At 35.1% G+C, this 27078-nt stretch overlaps 1 protein-coding gene across 7 annotated transcripts in view; it reads left to right on the top strand.

The window, feature by feature from the left end:
• The first annotated feature begins 337 nt into the window (after positions 1-337).
• LOC111050093 (protein Wnt-5b) overlaps positions 338-27078 on the top strand; it is a 75583-nt gene continuing 48842 nt past the window's right edge. The window contains exons 1-2 of one of the 7 annotated variants that reach the window (XM_039420837.1): positions 338-511; positions 2956-3344. In XM_039420837.1, the coding sequence (XP_039276771.1) occupies positions 3223-3344 (122 nt within the window). In that variant the 5' untranslated portion in view covers positions 338-511; positions 2956-3222. Of the gene's footprint in view, positions 560-2756; positions 3345-27078 lie in introns of all 7 variants that reach the window. The other 6 variants (XM_039420836.1, XM_039420833.1, XM_039420835.1 and 3 more) reach the window with 6 other exon arrangements.

Here is a 27078-nt window from a genome sequence, read left to right as displayed (position 1 = left end):
AGTATTTCATCAATGAGAGAAATAAAGATTAATACATATCAAAATAGGTATATTCTAAAAAAATAGATGCAAATTGAGAAACCCTCAACATGCAATTGGGAACCAAAAATGTGAGGGTCAAAAACTGAAACGTTTTTAGGGAGTTGAATGAGCGGTGTAGATGAATGCACGCGGCATGTATCTGAGTGGCGCAGAGTTTTCCACGCGACTAGACAGAGCAGAGTTGGGCGGAGGGACTTCCCACGTGCTGAGCAGTGGACTATCCACGTGTAGAGCAGGGCGGAGGGAATTGACCAAAGGGTTGACTGGAGAGAGCGCTGAGCGCTGAGGGCAGAACCGCTCAAACTCTGGAGCCCCGACCTCAGTCTTCGGCCGGCTTTCGTCCTGTAAGCACCTAGCACCCTCTTGTGCTGTCACGATCCTAGTAGCGTGCGCGCGTCTCGAACCCTCTCGCTAAACCGAGAGTGGTGTACAGTTGACACGGTTGTTAGTGGTGTACGGTTGTATATAAGTGAGTGCATTTGGGATGTTAAGTGAGTGCGAAGAGGATATTTAGAATGTTAAGCTCATTACATATTACAAAATTTCATTACATATTCTACAACAATAGATTTAGTGTATAATAAAGGAGATAAAACTAATTATTTACAGTAGTTTGAAATCAATAATTGTATCATTGCATTCAATAAATCAATAAATAAATAACGAATAACCTGGCAGGCTAGGTTTAGAGTTTTCAGGTCGCACCTGGATTCAATCAATGCATTATTTATAATTACTCATTACATTAAAATGTATTTATTGACTGAGTTCACGTCTTTCATTATTCAATACTATTGATGGGAGATCAGACTATTAAGATTAAATTTGCTGATTGAGCTATTGCAAGACTGCAAGAAAGCTGTATTGGCTTTGATTGATCAAGTGTAAGGTCTCCCAAGTTGGGAGATATGATACTTTGAAGACATAATACAGTAAGCTTATACTCTGAAATTAAATTTAAAAAATGAATTGTTGCTTAGTATTTTAGTCCAAGCAGTCAATCATCCATCCACATTTCAACTTCTGGTTAATTTTCTACTAGTTGATAATGAGAGTTTCTGATACTACGAGCCATTTAGAAAACTTTGAAAAGCTATTGAGAAGGTACTTCTTCTGTATTGAGTTTTCAAAATATTATGCAATTTTGAGTAATTAGTATATGCAGTTTTCAGTAGTTTTGAGTAATCAGGTTATGAAATAGGGTGTAACAGGACTCATAATTTTTCAAATAGACGATAAAGTAAACTCTCAACCTAGATTCGATCAATATAATTCAATTCAATTTGATTCAATCCAGTATTCGTTCAATCCTATTCAATTTGATTCAATATCCTATTCAATCCAGTATTATTTTGAGCTCAAAAATACATAGAGAGTTAAAATTCTATATCCAACTTTAGAGTTGAACAGTAATATTGAGAAGTAATATTTGTAAAAAAATCCCTAGGAAATAATATTACTGTAAGAGAGGTGTTCGTATCTTAGCTCTTCCAATTCCCGTGGCAACCCATACTCTTTGAAAGGATAAAGTAGGGAAATGAAAGTCTCCGTATGTGAAAGCTGTCAACCTAACTTGGAGAAATTAATGATCCGACTATAACGAGAGTTCACTATATTTTAAATTACTGTATTCACACAATTCTGTTCAAATCACAGTTTTAGTAGGTATTCAAATAACACCTCGTTCTCTGCTATTCAAATTCAAAACCTAAAAAAACTATTCAAACTACGCTATTCGAAAGCTTTGAATGAATGATGGCTGAGTGAATAACGATCAAAAAACACAATCCATCAACTTCTTACAGATCTTTGTGCAGCTCAACACTCACATATCGTGGAGTTCTGCAAGTACAGAGCCAAATTTTTCACAATCATTGCATTCATTTCGACCAATTTCTCTCCAATGAAGCTTTGAATAATAGTATAAAAGCTTCTCGTAACAAACAAACGCCAATAATATAAATCAAATCAGATTATCGACTCAACGGCATTTAATTTACGATGGATTTTATTTTATTTATTATTTTACAAAGGCGACTTTCTAGAAGTATTTTAAGCCTAGTTGATGATGATGGGATGAATGATAATACAATGAAGGTAGAGTTATGAATGAATAAAAATTATAGGTTGATGTTGAAAAGTTTTTTTTTCAATGATTAAAATGTTCCATATTGGTGTTTTGGAGTCGATTTCATTGATATAACGTTACTATATTTTCTTTTACAATCTACATATTTAATTTTTATTCTATTTTATCTACTTACTACCGATTTCATGCGTACTTATTAATAAACTGAATCATCAAAACGACCCAATCAGACATACCATGATCATTGAGCTGTATGAGGACTGTAATAATTGATAATGACAAATAAGTTTCAAAGAATAGAATTAGGTGTGAATAAACACATTTCATTGAATCAAAACCGTGTGAGAAAAGAAAGCCCAAAAATATACTTTTTGGGTTGAAGTAATAGTGAAAATGTCTCAGAATATCTATTAGAACAATACACTTACAAAGTCTTTTATATTTCAATGTAATTTATGAATCTTCTAGTAACAAAAATAGAAGCATTAAATAAAAAGAACACATAGCGAGTTATTACAATAACCTACTATTACTATTAAGTAATTGTAGGTATTGGTCGTTAGGTTCTGTGCAAAGAAAATTCCCTCAAAGAATTCCCTACAAAGAATTTGTTATAAATTACTAGTCAGCTACAAATAACAAGTGAGACGTAACAAATAAATCAAAAATATTTCCCATTCAATACAAAGTACCCTATTCTTATCAAGCTACTGGAACAGGTACATTGAACAAGTGACAAGTAACTCAAAAACATTCGCTAATTAGTAATTGTAATAATTTACCATCAATAAGTGAGAAGTAAATGTAAAACATTTCTTTCAAAGTACGTATTTGTAAGAAGCAACTAGAAACAAGAACAAATTATCAGTGACTTGATAGTCTACTCCAGGTAGCAGTGACTAACTAACTAAAGTAGCAAGATTTGCCAGGATGTAGACCAACTCACAGCTAACTTAAAAGAAGCTGTCAACCGGTGATCTGTGACCTGTCAGTGTGAAGAACAGCATCACTGCCATGTCGCGGTCACACTAGTTGGTGTCGCGATACGTTTGTGCTGTTACGCCGCTGTTACGACAGACAGGTGCATAGAGATGTCGGCGTGCCGTCTGCTAGTTACGGCGGTGTTACTGCTCCTGTTACGACCCGTCGCTCCAACTTCAACGGCTGGCATTGGATCAATGTCGGCAACCTCAATCGTATCTGCTACCTGGATGTGAGTAAAACATTATTATTCACTTTGTTTCAAATCGATCGTAAATGTTACTTTTTTTAATATTAGAATTTTGATAACCCATTGTGAGTAGTCCGGTTTTGAATTTTGAGTAGTATGCCATGTTTTTCCTATTATCAACCTCTATTATCTTCAACTTATTCAATATAAAAAATATTTTGTACTCCATTATACAAAATACTGGACAGCTCAGTTACTTATTTCTCAATGAAGCTAATAGCAATCCAATGAATGATTCAGGTTGGCATCAAGGCTGATCTCTTTGTCTGCATTGATCTTACATTGATTATTAATCCACCAATGTTTTGGGAATAAATTAATTCACTAATATCTAGGAAATATCAATCGTTAAATGCTGAAAAGATACTGAATGACATTGATTATTCCCTCGAATTTACCTTATCTCATGATCAGTAAAGTAACTGGAAATTTATAATAATTATTATCGACTGAGCTCATATCAATATAATTATTGTGATCAACGTAATTAAAAAGCTGAGTTATGCTGCGAGGTGGAACGCTCATTGGGCATCTCCACTAACAATATACATACGATAATAATAGTGATTAGAGAAAATAATGAATTTTCAGCACTAAATTATCAAGCATTATCAATTACGCAACAAATATAGTCAATTTTCTAAAGTACTACGCACGCTGCTTGAACTAAGCAAATACTGGACTAGATGTTTGTTTGATAACCTTGTCCTTGCTGTTTCTACAAGTTCATCAGATTCCGCCACGGCGTCAAATTGCTTCGCTGTCTGCTCACTCTAAAGTGAGGTCCACGTTATTTGATTGACATTGGGATTGCTATCCTTGTCTATCATTCAGCAAAGCAGATAGCGCTATCCTTTTCTACCTCGACAACGTTGCCAGATCGTTTTTTCAACAATGTAGAAATATAAATAATGAACAAGATATTTAATCTCAATCATGAAAATGTATTATTAAATCATTGAAGAGAATTTTCTCAACGTATAATATATAAAATTGATAATTTGAAACAAAAATGAACAATAGATATCAGCTATCTTCTATAAAAGCTAGTGGGAATACAGATAATCAGTAACGCTGTTCTTTCTTACTCCACTGCCATTATAAAGTGGACCTCACTATAGACGTTCATTCCACGGTTTAATACGGGTGATAACTTGATGAATGAATAGATAATGTGGCAGTAGGATCTAATATCATTTTTAATTTCAACCTCATGCTTCACTCTATTTGATAGATGAGTGAATCAAAATTCAGTATCATTCACTGTGACACTCACAACAACCATGTTGAAAAAAATAGGTAAAATCATCTCTCGACCTTCGTTCTAGCTATAGTTATCTCTCTACTGATCTAAAACTCATACCATCATTCAAATTATCTCTTGTCTTTAGTTTAAATAAATAATGATCAAATCGAAAGATAATTCAACTCAGAATTTGGACCATTATAGCTTGGAGACTTTTAAAACGAAGGAATGAACAAACGTTCATTGTTATTATTACTTTTTTCTGTGCTTTTACTAAAATTGTTCTGGGTTATAATTAATCAGACGAAAATCCCAAGTGCAACTTGAATCTTTATGTTCCATCTTTCATCTATTTGATATCCCCCGTTTTTCCTATTTTCCCTCTCTCAAACTCAACTATCAACTCTTGCAGCAACGTGAGTTGGATGTCACATTTATTCAAAACACTCATTGCTACCCGAAAGAGAATGGTTCAAATAATCATCTCTCGACTATTCAATCTGAAGAAACACCGACTTCAATCCAAGAACAGCTTGGGAGCGGCTCAGCCTTTGGAAGGCCCGAAAACACACAGTGTCTCGTTGAGACAAACACAAACAGTGGGTCATGAATGGCAATAACAATAGGACCAGTGATAAATGTACCGCATACAGTATAGCCTTCTCCATAAACATACCGATCACAATAGCACACATCCGTTCACCAAGATGCTTCCGACAAGGCTTCATCAACTTTTCTCCAGTCAAGCCTCACAAGTTGTCTATAGGAATCTCATCATTGGAGCATTTCTTCTTTTTTTGTAGATCTTATGACACCTAATAGTACTTCAATCTATCCTCTGTTTATTTGTGGTCAAGAACAATAATATAAGTGTAGAATATTCAATAGAAATTTAATTCAGTATGAAATAGATTTTAGATTAACTATACTATTCAATGTATCACTATGGTAATAAGCGTATAATATCATGTGAATAATCATTCTATAAGTATCTATGATTGTGACACATTTATATCCTTAGTTTAATATTTTTTCTACTGATGCCCACATAAGCTCCAGGATTGTGCGTGAGTAATGGGAATGATTGGAAATGAATGGACCCACAGCCTAATGTGGCCTCCAACCCCCTGGGAAATGAATTTTAATGATATTTTGCTGAGTCAGCTTCTCAAGTGGTCACCCATCCAACAAGAGGTAGACAAAGGAGCACATCCTTTAACTCATCTCAGCGATAAGATGGCGAGTAATTACTGGCGGGTTAATGAAGCTTCATAATAAATTGTGATAGAAATAGTAACAATAATTGTAATTGCCCAATAATAGAACGCTCTGACAATATAAAGTATTTAGGAATAATAGTAGATGATTCATTGAAATGGAACAAGCACATAACATATACAACTGCCAAAATAAGGAAGCTTATATACAAATTCTATCAATTAAGGCGTATCATAGACAAAGAAATGTTAAAAACTGTATACTTAACATTAGTTGAATCTCTTTTAAGGTACGGTCTGTTAGTTTGGGGTGCAGCTAACTTCAGTTTTATAGATCCATTATTTAAAACTCAAAAACGCATTTTGAAAATAATAGGAAACAGGGAAATCCGGTTTCCAACTGTAGAATTATTTATAGAAAATAGAGTACTCAGTGTTAGGCAATTATATATATTGTTGTTATTAGGGTATATGAAAAAACATCAAAATAAGAACCATATCATAAATCATAGCCATAATACTAGAATAAGAGAACGTTACAATCAAGAAGTACCAAGAATGAATACAGCATTTGGGCAAAGATCACTAGGATATTTAGGGCCTACAATATCTAATGGAATACCATTAGAAATCAATGGAGAGGAAAATTTCAATAGCTTCAAAAGAAAAAATAGACATTGGTTATTCAGTATTGGGATACAAAGTAGTGAGGAACTAATAGTAAGTAGGATTTAGATTTAAGTAGTATTCTTTTTGAATAAGGTAATTTATAGGTAGAAAATAGTAACTCGGTTTAGTATCTTTGTACTAGGTGATGCTTAGGGTAATAGATATAGTTTTAGATTTTTGGAATTTTGGTATTATCTGTTGTAGCATAAATTATTAGTATTAATTTGATGATAACCTCGACACATATATTATATATTGAGGTATCATTTTGTAATCCCTGAATATTGTTATATTATTGAAAATGTATGAAAAAATAATATGTAATGTATGTATGAATAAACTCCTTTGGATGTGTCGTCCAACATCCAGAGAAATTATTATTATTATTACGCAGTAAACAGATTCTCCAATTCACTTCCTACATAACTAATATACCTGAATCCCTGAAATACCTAAATTTATTATCTATATTTATGTTGCAAGCTGCAACTTTATCCTATCAATGAGGATACTCTCTCTGTATTTTTTTCTATGATTATATCCACTAATATATCTTTCAGTTAAAAAATTCTTCATAGTTTGATGACGGCTATGTATGTAAATTGATTGACTCGTGATCTATGAACTCCACTGCACTGCCTTATTGATCGGAAAGTAGTAACCCAACTTGCCCTGAGCTGCTAAACGATCGACAATCAACATCAACAATAAAAATCGATTCCAATCCTGAATAAATGTTCCGTTTCCTGATGAATAATTCAGGAGATCATTGTGATTGCTCCTTACAATGAAGTTGTTATTGTTATCGCATATGCTTCACTTCCTGTGGATGTACTACAAGAAAATTGGTTGCCATGGGGAGAGACCACAGGGAGGATAAGTTATCAAGAGCAGTAAAGTAAGAATTCTCAATTATGATCGGGTCTTGTCAGGTTAAAAGGGTTTGATGTCAGAGCTCAGTTTATAATTCAAGATATTGTGCAGGACCAGTATTGGGTTTAAGGTTATTGAACTCATAAAACCAAAGATTCAAGGCTGTTTAAAAAATGGGTACAAAAATTCTTCTCCAATTTCTGTTGAAAAAATGCCTGAAAGACTCTCAGCGTCAAAAAGAAAGCAGTTTGTGATAAGTGTTGTCAATTGCAATAATCATAAACCAATTTCATTCAATAATCCTCCACTATAATTCAAAGTAACGTAGTGTAATTTGTTGATTTCTTATATATTTGTTTCGTTCAAAATGAGCTCAAATAATTTGTATTATCGATATTGTAACATTTTTTTTAGGATACTAGACACCATTTGGATCTTGCTCGACCTATCGAACAACTCTAAAATCAGATGGACTAGAAATGAGATATTATAGGCCTAACCACTTAATTCGTGATAGTTTCATACATTCATTCATTTATTGTATAAAACACTATAATCATAATACAATTATTACATTGGAGAAAAAGCTAGGCTGAACCTGTACTATTTCTCTCCAAAAATTTTAATAAAATGTTAATGTTGTCCAAAAGTTATGGTTATGTAATCACACACTGCTTTGTCACTTGATTTTCGGTCCAGGAATAAGTTTGGTGATTGGGCTTTACAAAATTTCGCACAAACTGCATCAGTTCTGATCAATAAGACGAGAGTAGTCCAGTTCTTTTTATTGCGTCGAACATTAGTTTTTTTAATGTGTCTGTTTTAAAAAATTAATCGAAATGATTACCTTACCCATTAGCTGCTGCTACCTTGTGGCAGAGTTTGGGAATGGATACATTGTGAACAATTTACCAATCAGGAGAGAGAAGGAGTTTTCAACGATTGGTTAAAATTAGTAGGCCCACTTTACATCACCCAACAGCTACTACCATTTTCTATTCACAGTCTTTTCTCATCGGCTAGAGGTCAGGAAAAAGAAATGACAAACAGAGAATGATTGAAACTGCCAGTTAATGTTTTGAAATTTCATCACAAAGAGAAGTAGTTTTATTTAAAAAGTTACAAAAGCATAAATTAGTGAATGGAATTTTATGAACGGTCTGACTCAAATTTGGCATTTGAATTTTATGAATAGTTCGGATAGAATTCAGATATTATTATTGATAGAATAAAAGTAGGTTCATAGCAGGAATGGTAGAGAAGAATTATTTTTCTAGAGATGAATTATAATTATATTTCTATCTCAAGAGTCAATTCCAGACACTCTTTCTCGGAAAGACTCATTTATTCATTCATTACACACGTGTCTAGATTTTTATGCTACTGAAGCAGATGGTCCTTTGAAAAATATGCGCCAGTACTAGCACGTGTATTACAAAATAAACTAGATATTCTCTCCTACGGAAAAAAATTCATCTAGTTATTTGAGCAAGCACGTTTCAAAAGGACTAATAACTTCTATTTGTCATGGATGAAGAAGGCACGGATGACTCAATTAACTCTTGTTTCCGAGCTGTGGTTCAGGAAAAGGATTCCTGGAAAAGTTGTCGACACTTGTTTACTGAACTGATCCACTCTCAATGCCTCAATAACTAGGATAACACAGTCTACAGACATTTATTTGACAGAATTCTAATTTTGTTTAAATATAGAGAGTTTCGAAAAAAATTATTCTCCAGAGTGTCTTATTGTAACCAGCCTCACCCTACCTTATTGTAACCAATCAAAATGTTAATGAATATAATCGAATTTTAATATTATACAAGTAAAGAGGTTTGTTGATGATTTGGAGAAATTGACCTATCACATTGGAAACAGTGGAAAAAGGATTGTTTATAAAGCATGAATTATGAATTTCCTGATTACTCTTTACTCATTTCAACACTTGAAGATTTGCAATACTTCCATGGTCCAGATTCTCTGGGCTCTCCTCCATCCATTTCTTAGAACTTAATAGTAGACTTATTTTGTTGAAGAAATTGTTTTAATGATAGTATATTCCATACGGCGATCTATCCTAGCTTTCAATGGAAGCTAACTTTTTCCACGTCATGAAAATAAATAGTAAACCCTGTCTTTGTCTCTATTAAAAGAATCTTCCGTGGAATGTCCTACACTACGGTACACAACAGATGAAAAAGAGAACTTACAGAATGTCTCTCATTAATAAATTCAGAATTCATTACATTCAGCTGAAGAAAGGTACAAGAACAACAACTGAAAGATAAATATCCAAGTCGGCAAGAAAAGGCCTAAAGATGTGGAAAAAACAATGGACTATATTTGCAATAGAATGAATGAATGGTCGGTCCCTACTGAACAAAAGGTATCTTGTCTCTCGGCTTTCTGGATTCGCCTGTGAAGGGGTTTGCAAATGACAGTTATTGTGACACACCTGCTACTGAAACCTTTTCTTTTTCTTCTTCTTCTTCTTCGTCTTATGCTTCTTCTCCTTCGTCTTCTATTTCTCCTTCATCATCTTCAATATCTCTTTTTCATTTTCTCATACAGAATATTTTCCATTCAGAATTTAACTTTTCTATAAATCCTTCTTGTAGTTTTATTCATCTCTTCTCCTTATTCTTATTCCTTTTCTTCTTCATCAACATCTTCTTTCTATTAATTAACATCTTCTTCCACATTCTTATTTTCAATTGTACTTCTCTATATCTCCTACTTCCTATTACATTTCCCTTTCACATTAATTTACCCTCTTTGCACCTCACTTTTCTTGCTGCCTAGGCTCTCATCTTCATTCCATTTCACACTATTCATTTGTTCATTTCTCTCTTTTGGTATTCCACTTTTCTCTACTCCTCTCCTTCTTGCTTCTCTCTTCTTGTTTTGTTCATTGTTCATTGAATTTATAGCTACTTTGTTCTCATCTATCATTCCACCATTTTCCACGTTGTTTTCATTGTCCTTTGTTCTCTGTTACCTCGATATAATCTCATACTACTCCTTATTTCATTCGTCATTCGGTTTCTATTTTTCTCAATACATAATATCTCCTGATTAGATTCTTGTGCATTGTCAATGATAGTTCTTGGTTCTTATTTGAGATTGTTAGGTTTTGAAAGGTTAATCTGTGTTTATAATAATGATTAATACAGCTGTAGGCAGTTCATAGGTTCCCTCCTATCCCCCTTTCTTCGATCCAATTCTTTTCTGGGGTTTCCCCTTTCATCTTCCAGATTTCTAATAATATTTCATATCTTGTTCCGGTCTATCTCTGTAGTTTTCTGTTCTTAAGTTCATCTGTATTACATTACTTTCCTCCATTATTCTCTCTAATTTTGTTTTCTTTCCCTCTGATCCACTCGTCCGTTCTAGCTCCCTTTCCAAATTTAGATATTTTCAATATTATTTTTCGGTTTCCTCTAAGTTTTCGAACTATTCTCAATAATCTGTCTCCTTTCAATTCTCATTATTATTCTGTTTCTCCATCTTCATCTCCTACATCTACATTTTCTTCCACCTCCACCTCCCCCTGCTCATTCTCCTCCTCCTTCTTCTCCGTCTCCTTCTTGTCCTCCTTTTCTCCCCCATAGGAATAATTCCAATTGTAATGAGGGACGCTCGCATAGTACGAGTAGCAGAGATGGCTTTTGTTACCCCAAAATCTCCACTCATCAACAGATGTCTACTATTATGTGAACGATACCATTAATTATGGCAAGCTCTCATTGTTGGCATTTCGGATATCTTATCATGGGTGAAATGAGTGGGTGTTTCGGATATCTTATCATGGGTGAAATGAGTGGGTGAAATTCTGCTTTGTTTTCCCGTTTGCCGAGCTGAGATTAATACGTGGGTTACGGTCATTATCTAGAAAATGATAGTATAGTCTCAGTAGGCTATTGTTTATTCGAAGTAACATCTATCTTCACCTGAAGACACCAGTGAGATATTCTCCATACATCAGATCACCATTCAATTAGTGTCAGTTCATCTTCAAGAAGAAAAATATACTGTATTTTATCGAATTACGGGTGAAAATGTGATAGACTATATTTGATTCATTACTGGTTCATCCATTGATAAGAGATTCATATGAGAGATTCTATTGGGGAAGTGTGAACCTTGTAGTTACTTGTTATTACTTGTAGTTACTTGTTATTACTTGTAGTTACTTGTTGTTATCCTGTAGTTACTTGTTGTAGAACCTTGTTATCACAAAAGTGTGACAGACTTCTTATATTTGATTTATTACTGGTTCATCCATTGATAAGAGATTCAGATGTGAGATGATGATAACTACAAAAAATGATAACCAGCGGAACCACCCTCAAGTCATGATTTATAAAGTGAAAGAATTAAGTCATTAATTCATCTTTCTATTTATCTTGAGCCGAGTTAGTTTCCTATTAAATGTAAGATATTCGTAACTACAAGGTTCACACTTCCACAATAGAATCTCTAATCTGAATTTCTCGTTAATGGATGAGCCAATCAAACATAAATAGTCGTATCACATTTTCTGTTTACGAAATCTACTCTGATTTCTTTGGGAAGTAGTATTATAATATCGAGTAATATCGTAATATCTAGAACCAATCATTGTTCTTCCATTTGTTTGAACAATTTTTGGTTTGATGATTCAGAATAATTTTTCTCGACGATTATATGAGTCCAAGTCATCATCGTTTGGTTTTACCACAATTATTATGACATTTTTGATTGAATTGAAAAAGAGCTTAGATTTTAAAGAAGGGTGCTCTCCTTAAATTAGCTCAATCCAATATGAATCATGATCTTCACCCCTTAGATCACGAATCCACCCAACACAAATCGAACGAGGTGTCACTAGGAAAGCAGCCACGGTGATTGCGACTATCGGGCATTATTCCACTTATCTGCTCGCCGGAGAAGGCACACAGTCTTATTTATTGATAGAGATCGGACAATAAATCAGTACGAGTGTTTCCTTCCACAGTGCGGCTGCCTGTCTCATTCTACATTGTTCCGGAGAAAGTACAGGGGAGGTCATTAATCAATCACGTGGAAAGTTGGGGTCTGGCCAGAGCCACAACAGAGAGGGAGGGTGCGAGAGGAAGAGTAAGAGAGAGAAAGAGAGAGAGAGAGAAATAGAGAGGGTCTGTGAGTAAGAGGGGCAGGGAGCGCAATTCTACAAAGCGCATCGGCCGTACCCACCCCTGATCTCAATCTAAATAATTGCTTACTCGAATCACTTTTTCTCTATTGGCCAGATTCTCATAGAATCGTGGTGGTTGCCGAGATGCGCGGGAGCGTTAACATTGTAGCGATGAAATTCACGGCGAAGTAGCTGAATAAACAAAAGCCGGAGTGCATGAAATAAGTCCAAGAGTTTGTTGAGCTCTTCAAACAACCGGAGCTACTTAATCTTTGCAATATCGCTTGCATTGCTTCTTCCTATCCATTCTGCGAGAGCTCTCTGTTGTAATCTCAAGCACCGGTTCACTGAAATGTCTTTCAGAATAATTAATTCATTCTTATATTCTTTTTCGCGGAAGTGCTGGACTTCTTGTTCAACGGCAAAAAAGTAATCAGTTTAATGGAAGTGGTGAGATATTCTCTCATAGAAACTTATTATTATTCGAATATTAGAACTTGGAGTTAGGCTCAATCATATTCTTTTCATATCCTACTTATATCAAGAAATTAAAAGAATAAAAACATTTGAAAGAGTGTACTTGTATTTTTCTATTTCTTGATAATTAAGAGTAGCACTAACCAAAAACCTACTTATATCCTATTTAAACCTTTTCATATCCTAATAAAAAATTTCCATATCATAAGTATATCCAATCCATAATTATCTACTTGTTAATATCAAGTCTATATCGATAAAGTTACTGGTCAATTAATATGTTGATAATAATAATAAAATTATATTAAGAGAGAAGGCAGTTTTTTAATCAATAATTATTAATGATATTATTTTAATATGTTGATAACTGGGTCAATATAGGCCTAACACCACTTAAAATTCATAAATTGCCAACCTTTTCAAGAAGTCCCGTGAAGTAGTTCATTCCAATCCTCAGAAAGAAAGAGATGCATGATTTGTTAGAAACTTCCTTGAATAAACGTATTAAAATTCGTGAAATACAAAAAAGTGTAGATCCCCAAAAAGATTATGTTTATGAGACTCTTCTCTCCAATTATTAGATATTAACAATATACATGTCAATAGTTTATACAAATTTACTTGGTAGATCTTGAACCCTGTTTTATGATAAATATATGTTTTGCTTAGTAACAAAATGTTTGATCATTTATAGTAGCGTTCACACAGAACAGCTCTAGTCTGCCAATATGTGAATACAATCTATAATGTTTTTCCTTTGATTCAGTTTTACGTTCAGCAGAAGAGATATTCATTGAAACCACCAATGTTCTATTGACTGTAGAATGATTTCAACAATGGATAACAGTTTCAATTTCCCCTCCATACTGAATAGAATCATCAAATTCAATATTCATTATGTAAACCGCCGAGTGAATAAATATACTAATTGGATGATTTATATACTGAATTAATGAATATGTAATTAGGGTACTCGAATATTGATTGAACCAGCACCCGCCTCTCAAAAACTGTAATAAAAAGCACTTCCAAATTAAGGCTCTCTTACACCTGGGTGGGAAAGAACGAATTCTGTCATAAAATAACGACATAAATAAACAGGTTGTCCACTAAGGAAAGCTGCTGTCATTCATTAAAATTCAACCAATCAATGTTTCACTGCGGGCTCAACAAATTCTGTCAACTTTATTGGTACACTGGAGTACACTATAAACTGTCAGTGTTAGTTGAATGGAAAGCAGTGATGCTATTCCCAAGTAATGCTGACACAGTCTAAAGTGAATATAAACATGCTCTGTTCATGATGTCATCACCCTTCAAGTTATTTGATTATCTGTGGAATTCATAAGCTCATAATAATAAGTGTACATGCTTGTAGAAATAAGATATTGCTACTGGTTAGGTGGAGATTTTAGGTTTCATATAATATAATATCAGGTGAACGGTGCAAGACATGCAAATTAGTGAGATGGGAGTTGATATCCTGCTGACAGTTGACAAGTTAATAGTCGTAGTGTATTTCGTTTAATACTGGTTCCTGCGTTCAATTTGATGATACAATAAATATTAAGCTGTGTACAAATTTCATGATTTTTCGATAGGCTGCCTACAGATCTCACGTCTTTTTTCCATCGATATTCTAGTTACATGAATATTTGAAAATCATAATTGATGGAACATCACGTATGAGTATAATATATTCGACTAAAAAAATTTTTTTGAATCTTCATTAATGAATTTTGGAAGGAAGATGAAAACTACATGAAATCAATGCTGATGGAATGAGAATAGATTTAATTCAAGGGAATAGCAGATTAGACCAGTCAATATAGACAAATAAGACAAAAAATGACAAAAATGGGGTGTGCTTGCAATTTATATTGTAGTTCTGATTTTTTCATATATTATTTGGGTACATAAGAGAAGTCCAGAACCAATTTCTTCATGCAAAATTTTTTTGTGCTAGATACAGGGTGGCCCAAAAACCTTGTATTTTCGGCTCATTTTCCAGTTTTCAGCTATTTCTGCCAAATCTCGTGATCGGACAGAAAAAACTGCTATCGCCTTTTTTTAGATTATAAAATTTTGAATGAAATGAGATTATTTGGAGCTCTCTATCTCCAATGAGTACTGAGTTATGAATTTTCAAAAATGAGTGAAATTTAAAGAAAAAATCAATTTTGATGATTATTAGTTTTTGATTAACAATATCTTTCGATTGTTACCATTTAAATGTATAATTCAAAATCTTTCTGGGTGTATTTTTGTGCTCTACAATCTGATATCAGGAAGAGCGCTCTATCTCTTATAGATTTTTCATCAAAATTGATTTTTTCTTTAAATTCCACTCATTTTTGAAAATTCATAACTCAGTTCTCATTGGAGATAGAGAGTTCCGAATGATCTCATATCATTCAAAATTTTATAATCTAAAAAAAAAGGCGAGAGCAAATTTTTCTGTCCGATCACGAGATTTGGCAGAAATAGCTGAAAACTGGAAAATGAGCCGAAAATACAAGGTTTTTGGGCCACTCTGTATCTAGCACAAGGAAATTTTGCATGAAGAAATTGGTTCTTTACTTCTCTTATGTACTGAAATAGTATATTAAAAAATCAGAACTACAATATAAATTACATGCACCAATGTATATAGTGTCTTGACTTGAAAGGTAATGCCAAAAATACTCAGCTTTTTCAAGCAAAACGATGTAATGCTCGAAACTGCCATGAAATCCTCGGAAGAGGATATTTGCAACAAAAGCAAATGTCTGTGAGAAATTCGAATGACTGCTACTGCACAAACCAGATTGTCTGGGTTGGTATGGAATTGTCTTATTCAATTATTAAACTTGATCATTTTCTTAGGATTATCAACATTTCACCTGTGACTTCTTTCCTATCGAAAGAGTAGGGCGAGAAGAAAAGTAGCTGTATAAAGGTTATGTGTGTTGTGTGATGCATGCTGAGTAATGTTATCGATGTCTAATCTTCAATGACTGCTCATTGGAAGTAGTGGAGGTAATGAAGCCCCCCACCCCATGGCTTCTCACCTATTATGGTCTGTAGACTATTATCACACCAATTACCACCATTCACATCTACTGATAACATCATTTTTGTAGCACTAAATCATCCGAATCACACCTGTGCTCTCGTTTATCATCAAGATCATTTCTCTCAGGAAATAGCAGCGCTGGCTGAGACCGACTACAGCCGTTCTGAAACAAAACAAAATAACAGAAACTGGTCCGACTCGGACTGTTGAAAGAAACGACAAAACTGAGCCGCTAAGTTGCTCGTAGGCGGAGGAATGTATATGGCCTACCGGCATATCGGTAACAATATCCACCGTGGGGAATTAGCTGCCCATAAATCCAGCCACCGTCGTTATTATCTCTATCTTGAGATTCACTCCAAACTATCAGCATTGGGAGAAAGGGGAGCATTGATGTTATCCATAAGGGAGGCTGACTGATTAAAGTGAATCTCGACTCGTTTGACAGACGCGCCGCTGCGTTAATCCTCGGTCTCCGTTCCCAAATGAGATCTCTCACACAAATGGCGACGGCCATTTTGAATGCTTTGTTCCAATTCTTCGACATCATCAGCACCCACCGGAGATAACAGGATGCAAGCCGAACCCACTCGAAAGATACAGGCTGCACTCTAAAGGAATGGTATTACCATGTCAACAGGTATGCACTTTCCAGCTATTACATGGGATTTCATGCGATATCACCCAACAGGTATGCACTTTGACATGTGTGATTCCATGTGGTATGCACACTGCAGTGAGATTCACTACGAACTGTCAGAATTCCTCATAAATAGCCTTGATGTTTCCCATTCAACCAATGCTGACAGTGAATCACTGACGACGGTATTATTATAAAACGTACACAATACACTAACACTGTATACGATCAACTCACATGGACTCTAGTATAGTCTATAATATATACAGAGATAGAACCTGACCGTAGGTAGCTTGGGTGCATGGATATTACCTCTGTGATTGTTTATCTCCCAATAAGGAAATATCCATTAGCAAGTACGATAAGAGACATTACTATTGCTCTCCCGCTATCTCGAAATACGGCTGTAGTAATAATTCGATGATGCTTCAGTGCACAACTGATGTCTGAATGCTGTGATGTCAAGGAGCCCGAGCTGGAACTGGTATGAGGATTATAATGGATGGCAGATTAGAAATTATATCGAAGTAGGAAAATTCAAGTGTAATTAATGATTTTTGAAATTGTGTCACTGGGATTCCTAATGAATCTAGTTAAAAAATAAATAATTTGATTTCAACATTCTTCTCCAGCAGCGATGATATTGGAGCTTACAGCTTACCAGTAGATGAGTTACGCGAGATTTGAATTTTACATTAGAAGCACATGCCAATCAAAAAATAATAGATTCATTTCAGAAAATGTACAGTTTAGAAATAATAATTGTTTCGTTGGTAATGAACGTTTCCACTTGAAAATACATGAGTGCTGGAAGAAGGAAGTATCATAATGGTGTTTAGAATCGATCCATTTGATTCATTTGAACGGGTTGATAGAATTGGCTAACTCGGAATTCGCTGACTCCATGTTAAACTGCCGTATGAATCAAAACTGCTCTGATCATAATATGGTATTGTATCATATTATATTGCGATTCAGCGAATTCAGAGTTAGCCAACTCTATCAACCCATTTGAACCACCTAGGACAATCTAGTTTTTGAATTTGACTTGTACCATCTAGGACAATATGGTTTTAAAATTTGATTTGTACCATTAAGGATCTGTGGGCATTTTCACAGTTACAAATATTAAAACTTCCAACTAGAATTCATATGCTCTTTATATTTACATCCACCTTCAATTGTACAAATACAACTCCAAGCACCGATAAATCCAATCAACATGATTCCATCAGTTCTGGATAATATTTTCTGTTGAAATCGCGATTTCAATGATAGTGAGAAGGTTTCTGTTTTCCCTACAAATAGCATTAATATATTTCGTATTTCACAAGTCAATAAAAACAGGTTGTTTTTTATCAGAAAGCTATAAACTTCGTTCCACATCCGTGATGGAAGGAAACATAGATCAACATGAATGTGAAACAACGTTTTTGGGAGATTTGGTTGGCAAAGAGACGTGTTAGTCATTTGGAAAGATCGTAAATGCTCTCCAAAGATGTCCAAAGATGTGTGTTCAAACAAGCTGTTTGGTTTACTAGTTAGAAGATACAACTTAATAGTGAGTGTTTACATTGTAAGGCATTCCCACACGGGACACAGATTTACACCTTTCGGCTTCTTCTCCTCCTCCTTCAACTTTAACTCTTTCTCTCCTTCAATACCAACTCCATTTTCACCATCTTCTTTTTCTTCCTCTTCTTCTTCTTCTCTTCTTCTTCTTCTCTTCTTCTTCTTCTTCTTCTTCTTCTTCTTCTTCTTCTTCTTGTTCTTCTTGTTCTTCTTCTTCTTCAACAGGATTTTCAGCTCTTTTCCATTTCAATTGCAGTCTGTGTCCACATATAGGCCTCTGTGACACACCTTGCTTCGAACACGGTTTCCTACTCATCCCCGTGAAGAACAGCAATATACAACGTTTACGCAAGTGAGACACTTCTGTGTTTGCTCGGTTTGTGGTTGACAGAGGAGTTATTGGTGTTGGTTTTCGAAGTTTTAAGTTGTTTGTGAGATAATATTTCCATCACTGAACGGACTAATATAATACCCACAGGAATATATCCAGGTTGACACAGAATAAACAGATCGTACAGGTCCAGTTGAAATAATTCGAAAGTAAACTGACCAACTACATAGTTAATTTAATTTCATGGTTCATTATTGTCTATTGTTTCCTTTGTCTCTATAATCGGGTGATAATGGAAATAATATTTTTTGATTCAATAAGAAGCACTTAAAAATTGTTATTCAGCAAACTAACATAGCTTGTGTTAAGTAATAATGGATAGTAATGGAATTAGTAATAGAGGGCAATAATATTCTTCAAAAATTCAATGAGAAGAACGGTAAAAATTGTTCAGTTAGCATACTAACTGAAGCTAAGGCAAACTAAAGACTAAAAAAAGGCTAACTTAAGTTAGCATACTAATATACAACGTTAACATAACTTGTGTTAACTTGTTAGCTTACATGACATCACTTAGCATTGTGTGGGATGTTTAAGTAGATTGGAAGTTTCTGTAGCATTTGACTTGAACTTAATATATTATATTGGCTTAACATAGCATCTTGATTGTTTTACCTTCCCTCATCTTTCAAATCGTAGGTCTGACGCGGTGAAATCTTGAAAAATAGCACACAAGAACAAACTAAAAGAATCATTTCTCGAAATTTTCTCCAGTTTTTTGTTTGTCTCCAACCTAAATCGCGGCAGGTTGGCCAGAAACAGTTTCTGAAAACGGCACCGGGCAGAGTTCGAATTAGTTGAGCGACGTTGATTTGTACAAATGGAATAACATATGCATCCCTCCAGAGGACAACGGGCTTTGTGTGGGGGATACAAGAGCAGGTATCCGAGGTGTGTGTACAGGTATACACGAGCAGGTAACACAACACAGCTGAGGTGGTATGCATTCAGTTCATTTCTCCCTTTGTAACTCAACTCCCCCGCCAATACAACAAACTCTAGCTGAGTTATATCTGTTTCATACACTTTGTATATAATATATATGAAATAGGTATATATATTTAACGGGCTAAACCAGCCTCTCACCCACAATCTCACAGAAAGCTGCTCATTGTGAATTCGAAAAGGCTTAGCTCAGCATACAACACACAGACATCAATAGGTTTTGTTGCGGCTTGTTCCTCCTCCTCACCCATGGGATAAGCCTCATCAAAGGATGTCTCCATCTCAGAGGGAATCACACAACAGACATCGGAAAAGCCCCTTTCGGCTCGCATTGTTCGCTGTCTTTACTCGGCAGCATAAAGGAATGATAGATCAGAGGATACAGCGCGCAATCATCTTGTAGATTAGATAAACTTCAAGTGTGCGGCAATCACCGATTGTTGTGACTAGGGTTGCAAGCCTGTTGATCAGTAAGTTCATTGTTCACTGTTACTTGAGTGATTACTATCATTTCAAGAGTGATGTGATTGTGAATTAGATCAGAATGGCCGTTTTCACACTTACCGATTGTCGGCCGACATTTATCAGTGATTATAAAATGTACTGTTACATTCTATTTTATCGTTTATCAGTTGACACTCAGAACTGTTCTCCGATTGGCAGAGTGTTTGATCACATGGGATGCGAATATGTGGAAGTGCACGCTTGGTTATACATGAACAAGCTTTCAGATGAAATACAAAATCTGGAAAGAGCAATAGTAACACTCACACTGAACGCTTGCACTTGCTGTTGCAGCTACATGCAAGTCACAACGTGTTTCAATGGCACTTTTCAAATTTTGTTTTTCGGCTCATGTAGGATTCGACGCGTGCACATATATACCCATTTAATGTAATCATATTAGCCTAATGTAATCACCTAAGGATCAGCTGTTGGTGACAATTGACCATCAGAGGACAATATTTGTTCTCCAATTTGTCAGTTGGCCGACAAGCGATATGGTGTGAAAACTGTCATTCGGAGGAAATTCTGGGTGTCGTGTCGGCGGGAAATTGTGAAAACAGCAAATCGATTACACTCTACCATGTTTAGGATTATACCAGGGAGAAATATTCTATATTCTGTATGTGTAGAATGCTGCGTATTCTGAAGGTTAAAGATAAAACTTCGCAATGGAAATGAAACTTTAATATGGTCAGGAGTTCTCTCCTCGAACTTCTAGCAATAGTTGAAAAGAATACTTCAATGATATTACTGTTCTTATAGTTGATAGATTGATATTATACAATATTGTTTTGCTGAATTTTTAATCAATGAATTCCATACTTATTGCCGTTAATGCAGTAATTAAAAATTTTTGCTTATTTTTGGAATTGAATGAATACAGTATTTAAAATAATTCATCATCTTCACTTCAGGGATTAGGTTTATCAATTAACCTGTTCCGGTACCCATCTCTTTCTTGGCCTCCCTACATCTCTTTTTCATGTAGGTCTATAGTTTTGGACTTGAAGGGACATTCTTCCAGGTGGCATTCTATCCAGGTGACTGCACCAGTTGCGTATATTTTTAATAATTATTTCATGCAGAGGAGCAACCGATAAAACCTGTCTTATATATTTAAAATAATTATGAGGAGAATTATCAAATATTATTGAATGTGGCAGTAATTTTTCAGTCAGCTATACTTCTTTCAGAAGAGACAAGTTGAATGAGTCCCTGTTTGATAGAAATCCATGACATCCGAGATTCTTGTTATTTATTCAAAATGTATGTAGAATATTTATAGAATATCATTGATATGCGGGGAAATGTAAACATGAATATCTTGAATGGCTGGAGTCGTTGAATGATTTGAGTTGTAAATGTGTGCAGTTTTCAAGTTTCTCATCCCTCTACAACTCAAGCCAACAACCTCTCCACCTTTTAAGGTTTACTTGCGGGACTCCTAAACATGGAAATTATTGGAATTTAAATTTCATAAATTCTCATGCCTTTGACTGCTTGGAAAAACCTAATTTCAGCTAACTGGAAGTATATGGGACTCAGTTATTTTCATACCTCATTCTCATCAGCTATAATGAAATGATGATTACGATAAATTTCCATAAAATAATAATAATATATTATTTAGTTTCATTCCACTTGGATTATATTATATTAAGTGACTGACAGCTGCCTCATTCAGTATTTGCTTTAACTTGTTGTAAATAAAGAAGGAAAAATACGAATTGGACAGTTCATTTAGCGTTTAGCATATTTATCGTCCAGTACAGCATACCTCTCTCAACCCAGAATAAGAGGCACAAACATTTCTGAAGAAAAATTAAGTGTTCAATCTCTCCAAATGATAACCATTAGGGAATAGAACAACATTTTCTATTAAGTTCAGATGTGCTGAGCACTGAAAAGAAGATTCTAGGTCTCATTCCTCATACAATATGATCCATGAACACGCATTTTGATGGCTGTGCTATCAGTGAGTTGTCAGAATATGAATGAAGAATAAATTGTTTCTAACAAATCGCTTCCTGTAGCCTGTGGTTATCCTGTATATTGGATGCATGATGGGCTGATAGAAAACCGTGAGGAGCTATTAATAACAATATGTCACTAAACTACATCATCAAGATTTGTATAGTTAGCATTCTACATCATTCCACTGAGTAATCATTTTACTGAGTTTTCCAAGCTTCTCTTGAAAATTCATAAATTTCCCTCATATTAAGTGCCAGCAAATAACGGCAGAGCTTCTTTCTCTGGAAAATACGTGTAAATTGAAGAGATCATGTCCAGAGTATTGTTGGAAAATTTTTGTCTTTTTATTTCAAATATATTATGAAATTTCGGAAATCATCTCTTCGTTCTGTACCTAAACACAGGTACATATTTCCAATTTAGATTGAAACCAGAGCTTAAAAATAACATCAAATTTTAACAATTTATGCAAAGCTTTTATCTTCATTTATTTATTTATTAGGTTAGCAAAAACAATACAAAAATCGGAAAAAAGTTTTTAAAGTTTTTCTCAAGTTCCTTATGGTGATTCAAGTGCCCATTATTTCCTGAAATCATACGAACCTTCAATATTTTTCTCTGCAGAAAAACTCTCAGATCATCACCTGTAATCATCACTTGAATTTTCTATTGGCTTAACTGAATATAATTCATATCTGAATATTACAGAAAAACATGACTGTCTAAGAATTTCTAAGATCTGAGATAGTATCAGTTTTCAAAAACGAGGAAGCTGATGATGAGCATAAATTGCCATCATCAAAATCATTAATTGTTTCGTATTGAGATTAGAAAATTCTTCTTTGCCGCATACTTCTATGGTAGAACACTTCCTCTCATTTCAGATGAGTACAAACTTTATAATGTATATACTATTACGGTAATGTCCCATCCCTCAGTCCTTTAGTTCCCCTTTTTACCTCTTACAAATAATCGTAGTCCCTCTCTCCAAGCGTGAACATACTTGATTCGACCAACAACTAGGGGAGTACAGTACTGAAAGTTTTCGCGACTAAGATTTATAGACTACAAGGGGAGCTCCTTTAAATGTATTTCACATTTCCACCCTTATTTCTAACCGAACCCTATCAAAACAATGAGAACTGGCAAATCAGTACACCATCACCCGCCATTATTCATCCAATGCAAAGTGTACACTTGTTCTCCCTGCTTCCAAGATTGTTTTGAACTGTAAGAACGGAATTTCCTCAAGTATGATGATTTATATTGAATATAACCCTTATTCTTGGATTTTTGTGTGCATTCAGCTGCATTGTAACAGCTATAAATCTCCAACAAGCGTGTATTTTCTTGAATTCATCTTTTTCACACTGGCACTGCTACCAAATTAATCATTCAAGATGTCTTTTGCATGGATTTATTTCAAGAAATTCATAAGAAAAACTAATCCATGAGATATATCTTGAGGAAAACTGTGCTTGTCTTGATAGCCAAGTTTTTCAGTACAGCTAATTAATGAATGGAACTCAAATCTCAACTACAGAGCTATCAGATGAATTATTCTAATGAGGTAGGTGATTTATGTTCATTAGATTAAAAGCTGATAACAATTATAAAACATAAAATCTACCAACATAAACCGAATAAATATTACATACTTAATTTGTATCTACTACTGAAGTCCACTATAAGAACTTTGTAACATTTTCGCAAACATGTTATTATTAAAGTTAACATCAGAACTTTTCAACATTATCCAGTGTGTACATTCACTACGGTGTTCTGTTTGTGTAGAAGGGCTTTCCAAATTTCATGAATGAGACGTCTTGTATCTTCTATCATCAGAAAGAGATTAAACAAATTTAACGGATCAGATCAACCTGGATGGAAGTATCATCGTTATTCTCTTTGATGCATGCACAAATCACCAGGAAAGATTGACGCTAATATTATGCATATCAATCTTAGCAGTGGGCGGGCCTTGGAGGGTTGGTTCCACTAAGAATGATGACATCAAGAATGTGATGAAAGTAAGAGTGTGGATTCCTTTTTAATGGATTCTCACGGTGGAGATGTTCGGCTATTATTCGACTGGCGTTCTTCAGGTGTAACCCCAGCATGCAGGCTCCACTGAACAGAGAGAACAAGACTGCTGAGGGACGAGTGATGTATAACTAACTGGGACATTATTCAGTAAGAGTGGGATGGAGAGAGGGCAGGGCGTCCCTTCGCTCTTCACAAATATATTGCCTAGATTACGTAAATGACAGATCCAATGTGGCTGGTCCTTACCTCGGTGAGGGAGGGGAGATATAGGCGGATGAGTAGCGGGAGAAGAAGAAGGAAAGGATACAAAGTAGGAAAGGAATGTGAAGAAGAAGAATGAAGATGAGGAGAAGTTATTGAGAAGAGACTATGAAGAAGAAAGAAAGCATCGAGAAGAATACGACGCGATAACATCAAATATAATAGGGCGAAAAAGTAGCAGAATAAACAAAAATTAGATAATAGATTAGGCAAAGAATATTATGTTTAAAAGTTGATAAATTATTGAAGAGTGGAAGGAGAGTCACAAGGAATCCAAAGAACCGTAATTTATATAAAATTGTAAATTGGAGAATTTAAAGAAGGTGTAGCACGAGAAGGAACGGAGGAAGATAAAGTGAACAATAAGTTGAAGAGGAATAGTGGAATTGAAAGAAAAAATATTAGAATTGATACAGCACCAGGTGGAGGAACGGAAGATGATCGAGTAAACAATAACTTGTAGAGAAGAAGTGATATTGAAACAGAAAAAAATAATTTTCAGAAAGACTACAAACACAGTGTAACTTACTAAGGAAGCTCAAGATCGCAGTAAAAGCGATAAGAATGAGGAGAGAATTCAAATAGTCGATAATGTGATCAAAAGGAGAAAAAACATCAGCATAAGAAGGGCGAAAGAATAGAAGAGCCAGGATGGAGTAGAGTGGAGTAAATCTAAATTTTCTTCGGCAAGGGAGAAGAGCGGAAGAATCGGTTAAAAGGGAAAGAGAAAGAAGAAGAGTATAGGAAAGACTTGGAAGATGGAAATAATTTATAGGAAAATAAATGGATGAAGTAAAAGATGAAGGAGAAGGAGGAGTTGAGATGAGACAAGAGAGACTGAGTCCGAGTGATCGGATGGGAGAAGATGCTGCATCTTGGTCAGGTAACGAGCTGCCCAGTTAATTGAGAGGATGGAATCGTTGACAGGTCGGCCACAACCCAGTGGCACACCCCCCTGCCATCTTCAAACCCCCCCCCCCCCACCAAACATCACCCAACTAATAACAAAAATGATAAGGTGAAAGAAAAATATCTTCGACCAGTGGGTGTAGACTGGCCAGACAGATAAGGCAACACATTGATTGCGTCTATAGTGAGCGAGATTCACTTTAAACTGCCAGGATTCCTTGAAAATAGCATCAATACTCCCCATTCAGCAGATGCTGATAGTTCAGAGTGTACTAAGTTATATCTCTCTAAACCTCCTCCTCAGCTGATGGAGGAATAGTGGTTGTTTAGTCCTTGATTAGGCCCTTCGAGATCGGTTGAAACAAGAGGCACAGTCACAGACAAGCATTTGTATGAGATATGTGCTAGAGGTGAAACAAATGAAATACAGAACGGAGGTTGAAACAGATTCTGTCGAAATAAGTTTCTTTTGTATTGCATGTTATGAGTATGCAAACCATCTAGTAAAGGAAATGACTGGAAAAGAAATGACTAGAAAAGAAATTTATTTTCATGCTAGAAAAGAAATGACTTGCAATCCCTGTAAATATTGGGATAAATTTGCAAAACCAATGATACTCACTGGAAACCTCTTGTCGGCCAAATTACATGTGTATCTGGTTTGTAACAAAAGATTGACTGCCTTATTTGTACAAGTGTTATCGTTAGTTGAAATATGCTAATGGCAATGAGTAAATGAGCTATAAGGTTCTTAGGTAATGGGAGGTTTTGTAACATGAGGGGAGAAATCATGAATGCATTAAAGATATTTTCATGAAAATGTATTGCATTGGAACAAGTAAAGTTGAGCAAATGAAACATCTCTTTAACGTTGAATGAGGGAGAAGGGAGATGGAAAAATGGCGATGAAGAAGGTACAAGAAGAAAAAATAGGATGAAAAAGCAAAGAATTGGAAGATGAGAATGTTAGACATGGTTTCGGAATGATTAGAGGATAGGATAGTTAGGCCTACTCTTATGGAATAAAGGAAATTTGAGATGAGTTTTCCCGAATCTAATCCTGGGATTTCACAGTTTAACGACACTATTTTAAAGTTGGAAACCAATTACAAAGTCATCAAATTACATCACAGAATGTCGACCAATCACGTGCAAGTACACTTCAGAAAGCTTAAGTGCCCAGAGCAAGACCACGCCCACAATGGGCTTCCATTGGATGATGCCATCACGTCATCATGAAGACTGGAAAACCTTCAGTTTGTTCATTCAAAAATACCATTTGAGTCGATTGGATGTTATAAATAGCATCCAAATTCGAGTGGAATTACTAATTCACTGTCCCAGTAATAATATAAATTAGGCTAATCAATTTCATCATAGATGTTGAAAGCTAGGAAACATTACAGATGGAATTAAATAGAGAATGTATTCCTATTTGAATTTATTCAAATGCTTATTGATATATAATTATTATTTAACGAAAATCCCTAAATAAATGCTGTAAATCACCCCGAAGACTTCTGCTACTGCAGACATTGACAACAGGGTTAACAACTAGATAGAAATTCGATGAGAACTACTATCCAAAAATTAGTTGCCAGCCCGGGAATCGAACCCGGTACCTCCCAATTGCCAGTCAGGAATGCTAACCCTCATGAGTCATGGTCATGGTCGATGCTCAGGGTTAGCATTCCTGACTGGCAATTGGGAGGTACCGAGTTCGATTCCCGGGCTGGCAACTAATTTTTGGATAGTAGTTCTCATCGAATTTCCATCTAG

Source organism: Nilaparvata lugens, chromosome 2 (assembly GCF_014356525.2).
Source record: "Nilaparvata lugens isolate BPH chromosome 2, ASM1435652v1, whole genome shotgun sequence".
Taxonomy (NCBI): domain Eukaryota; kingdom Metazoa; phylum Arthropoda; class Insecta; order Hemiptera; family Delphacidae; genus Nilaparvata; species Nilaparvata lugens.
Note: the sequence above shows the minus strand (reverse complement) of the source record. Positions and strands in the feature narration are given on the sequence as shown.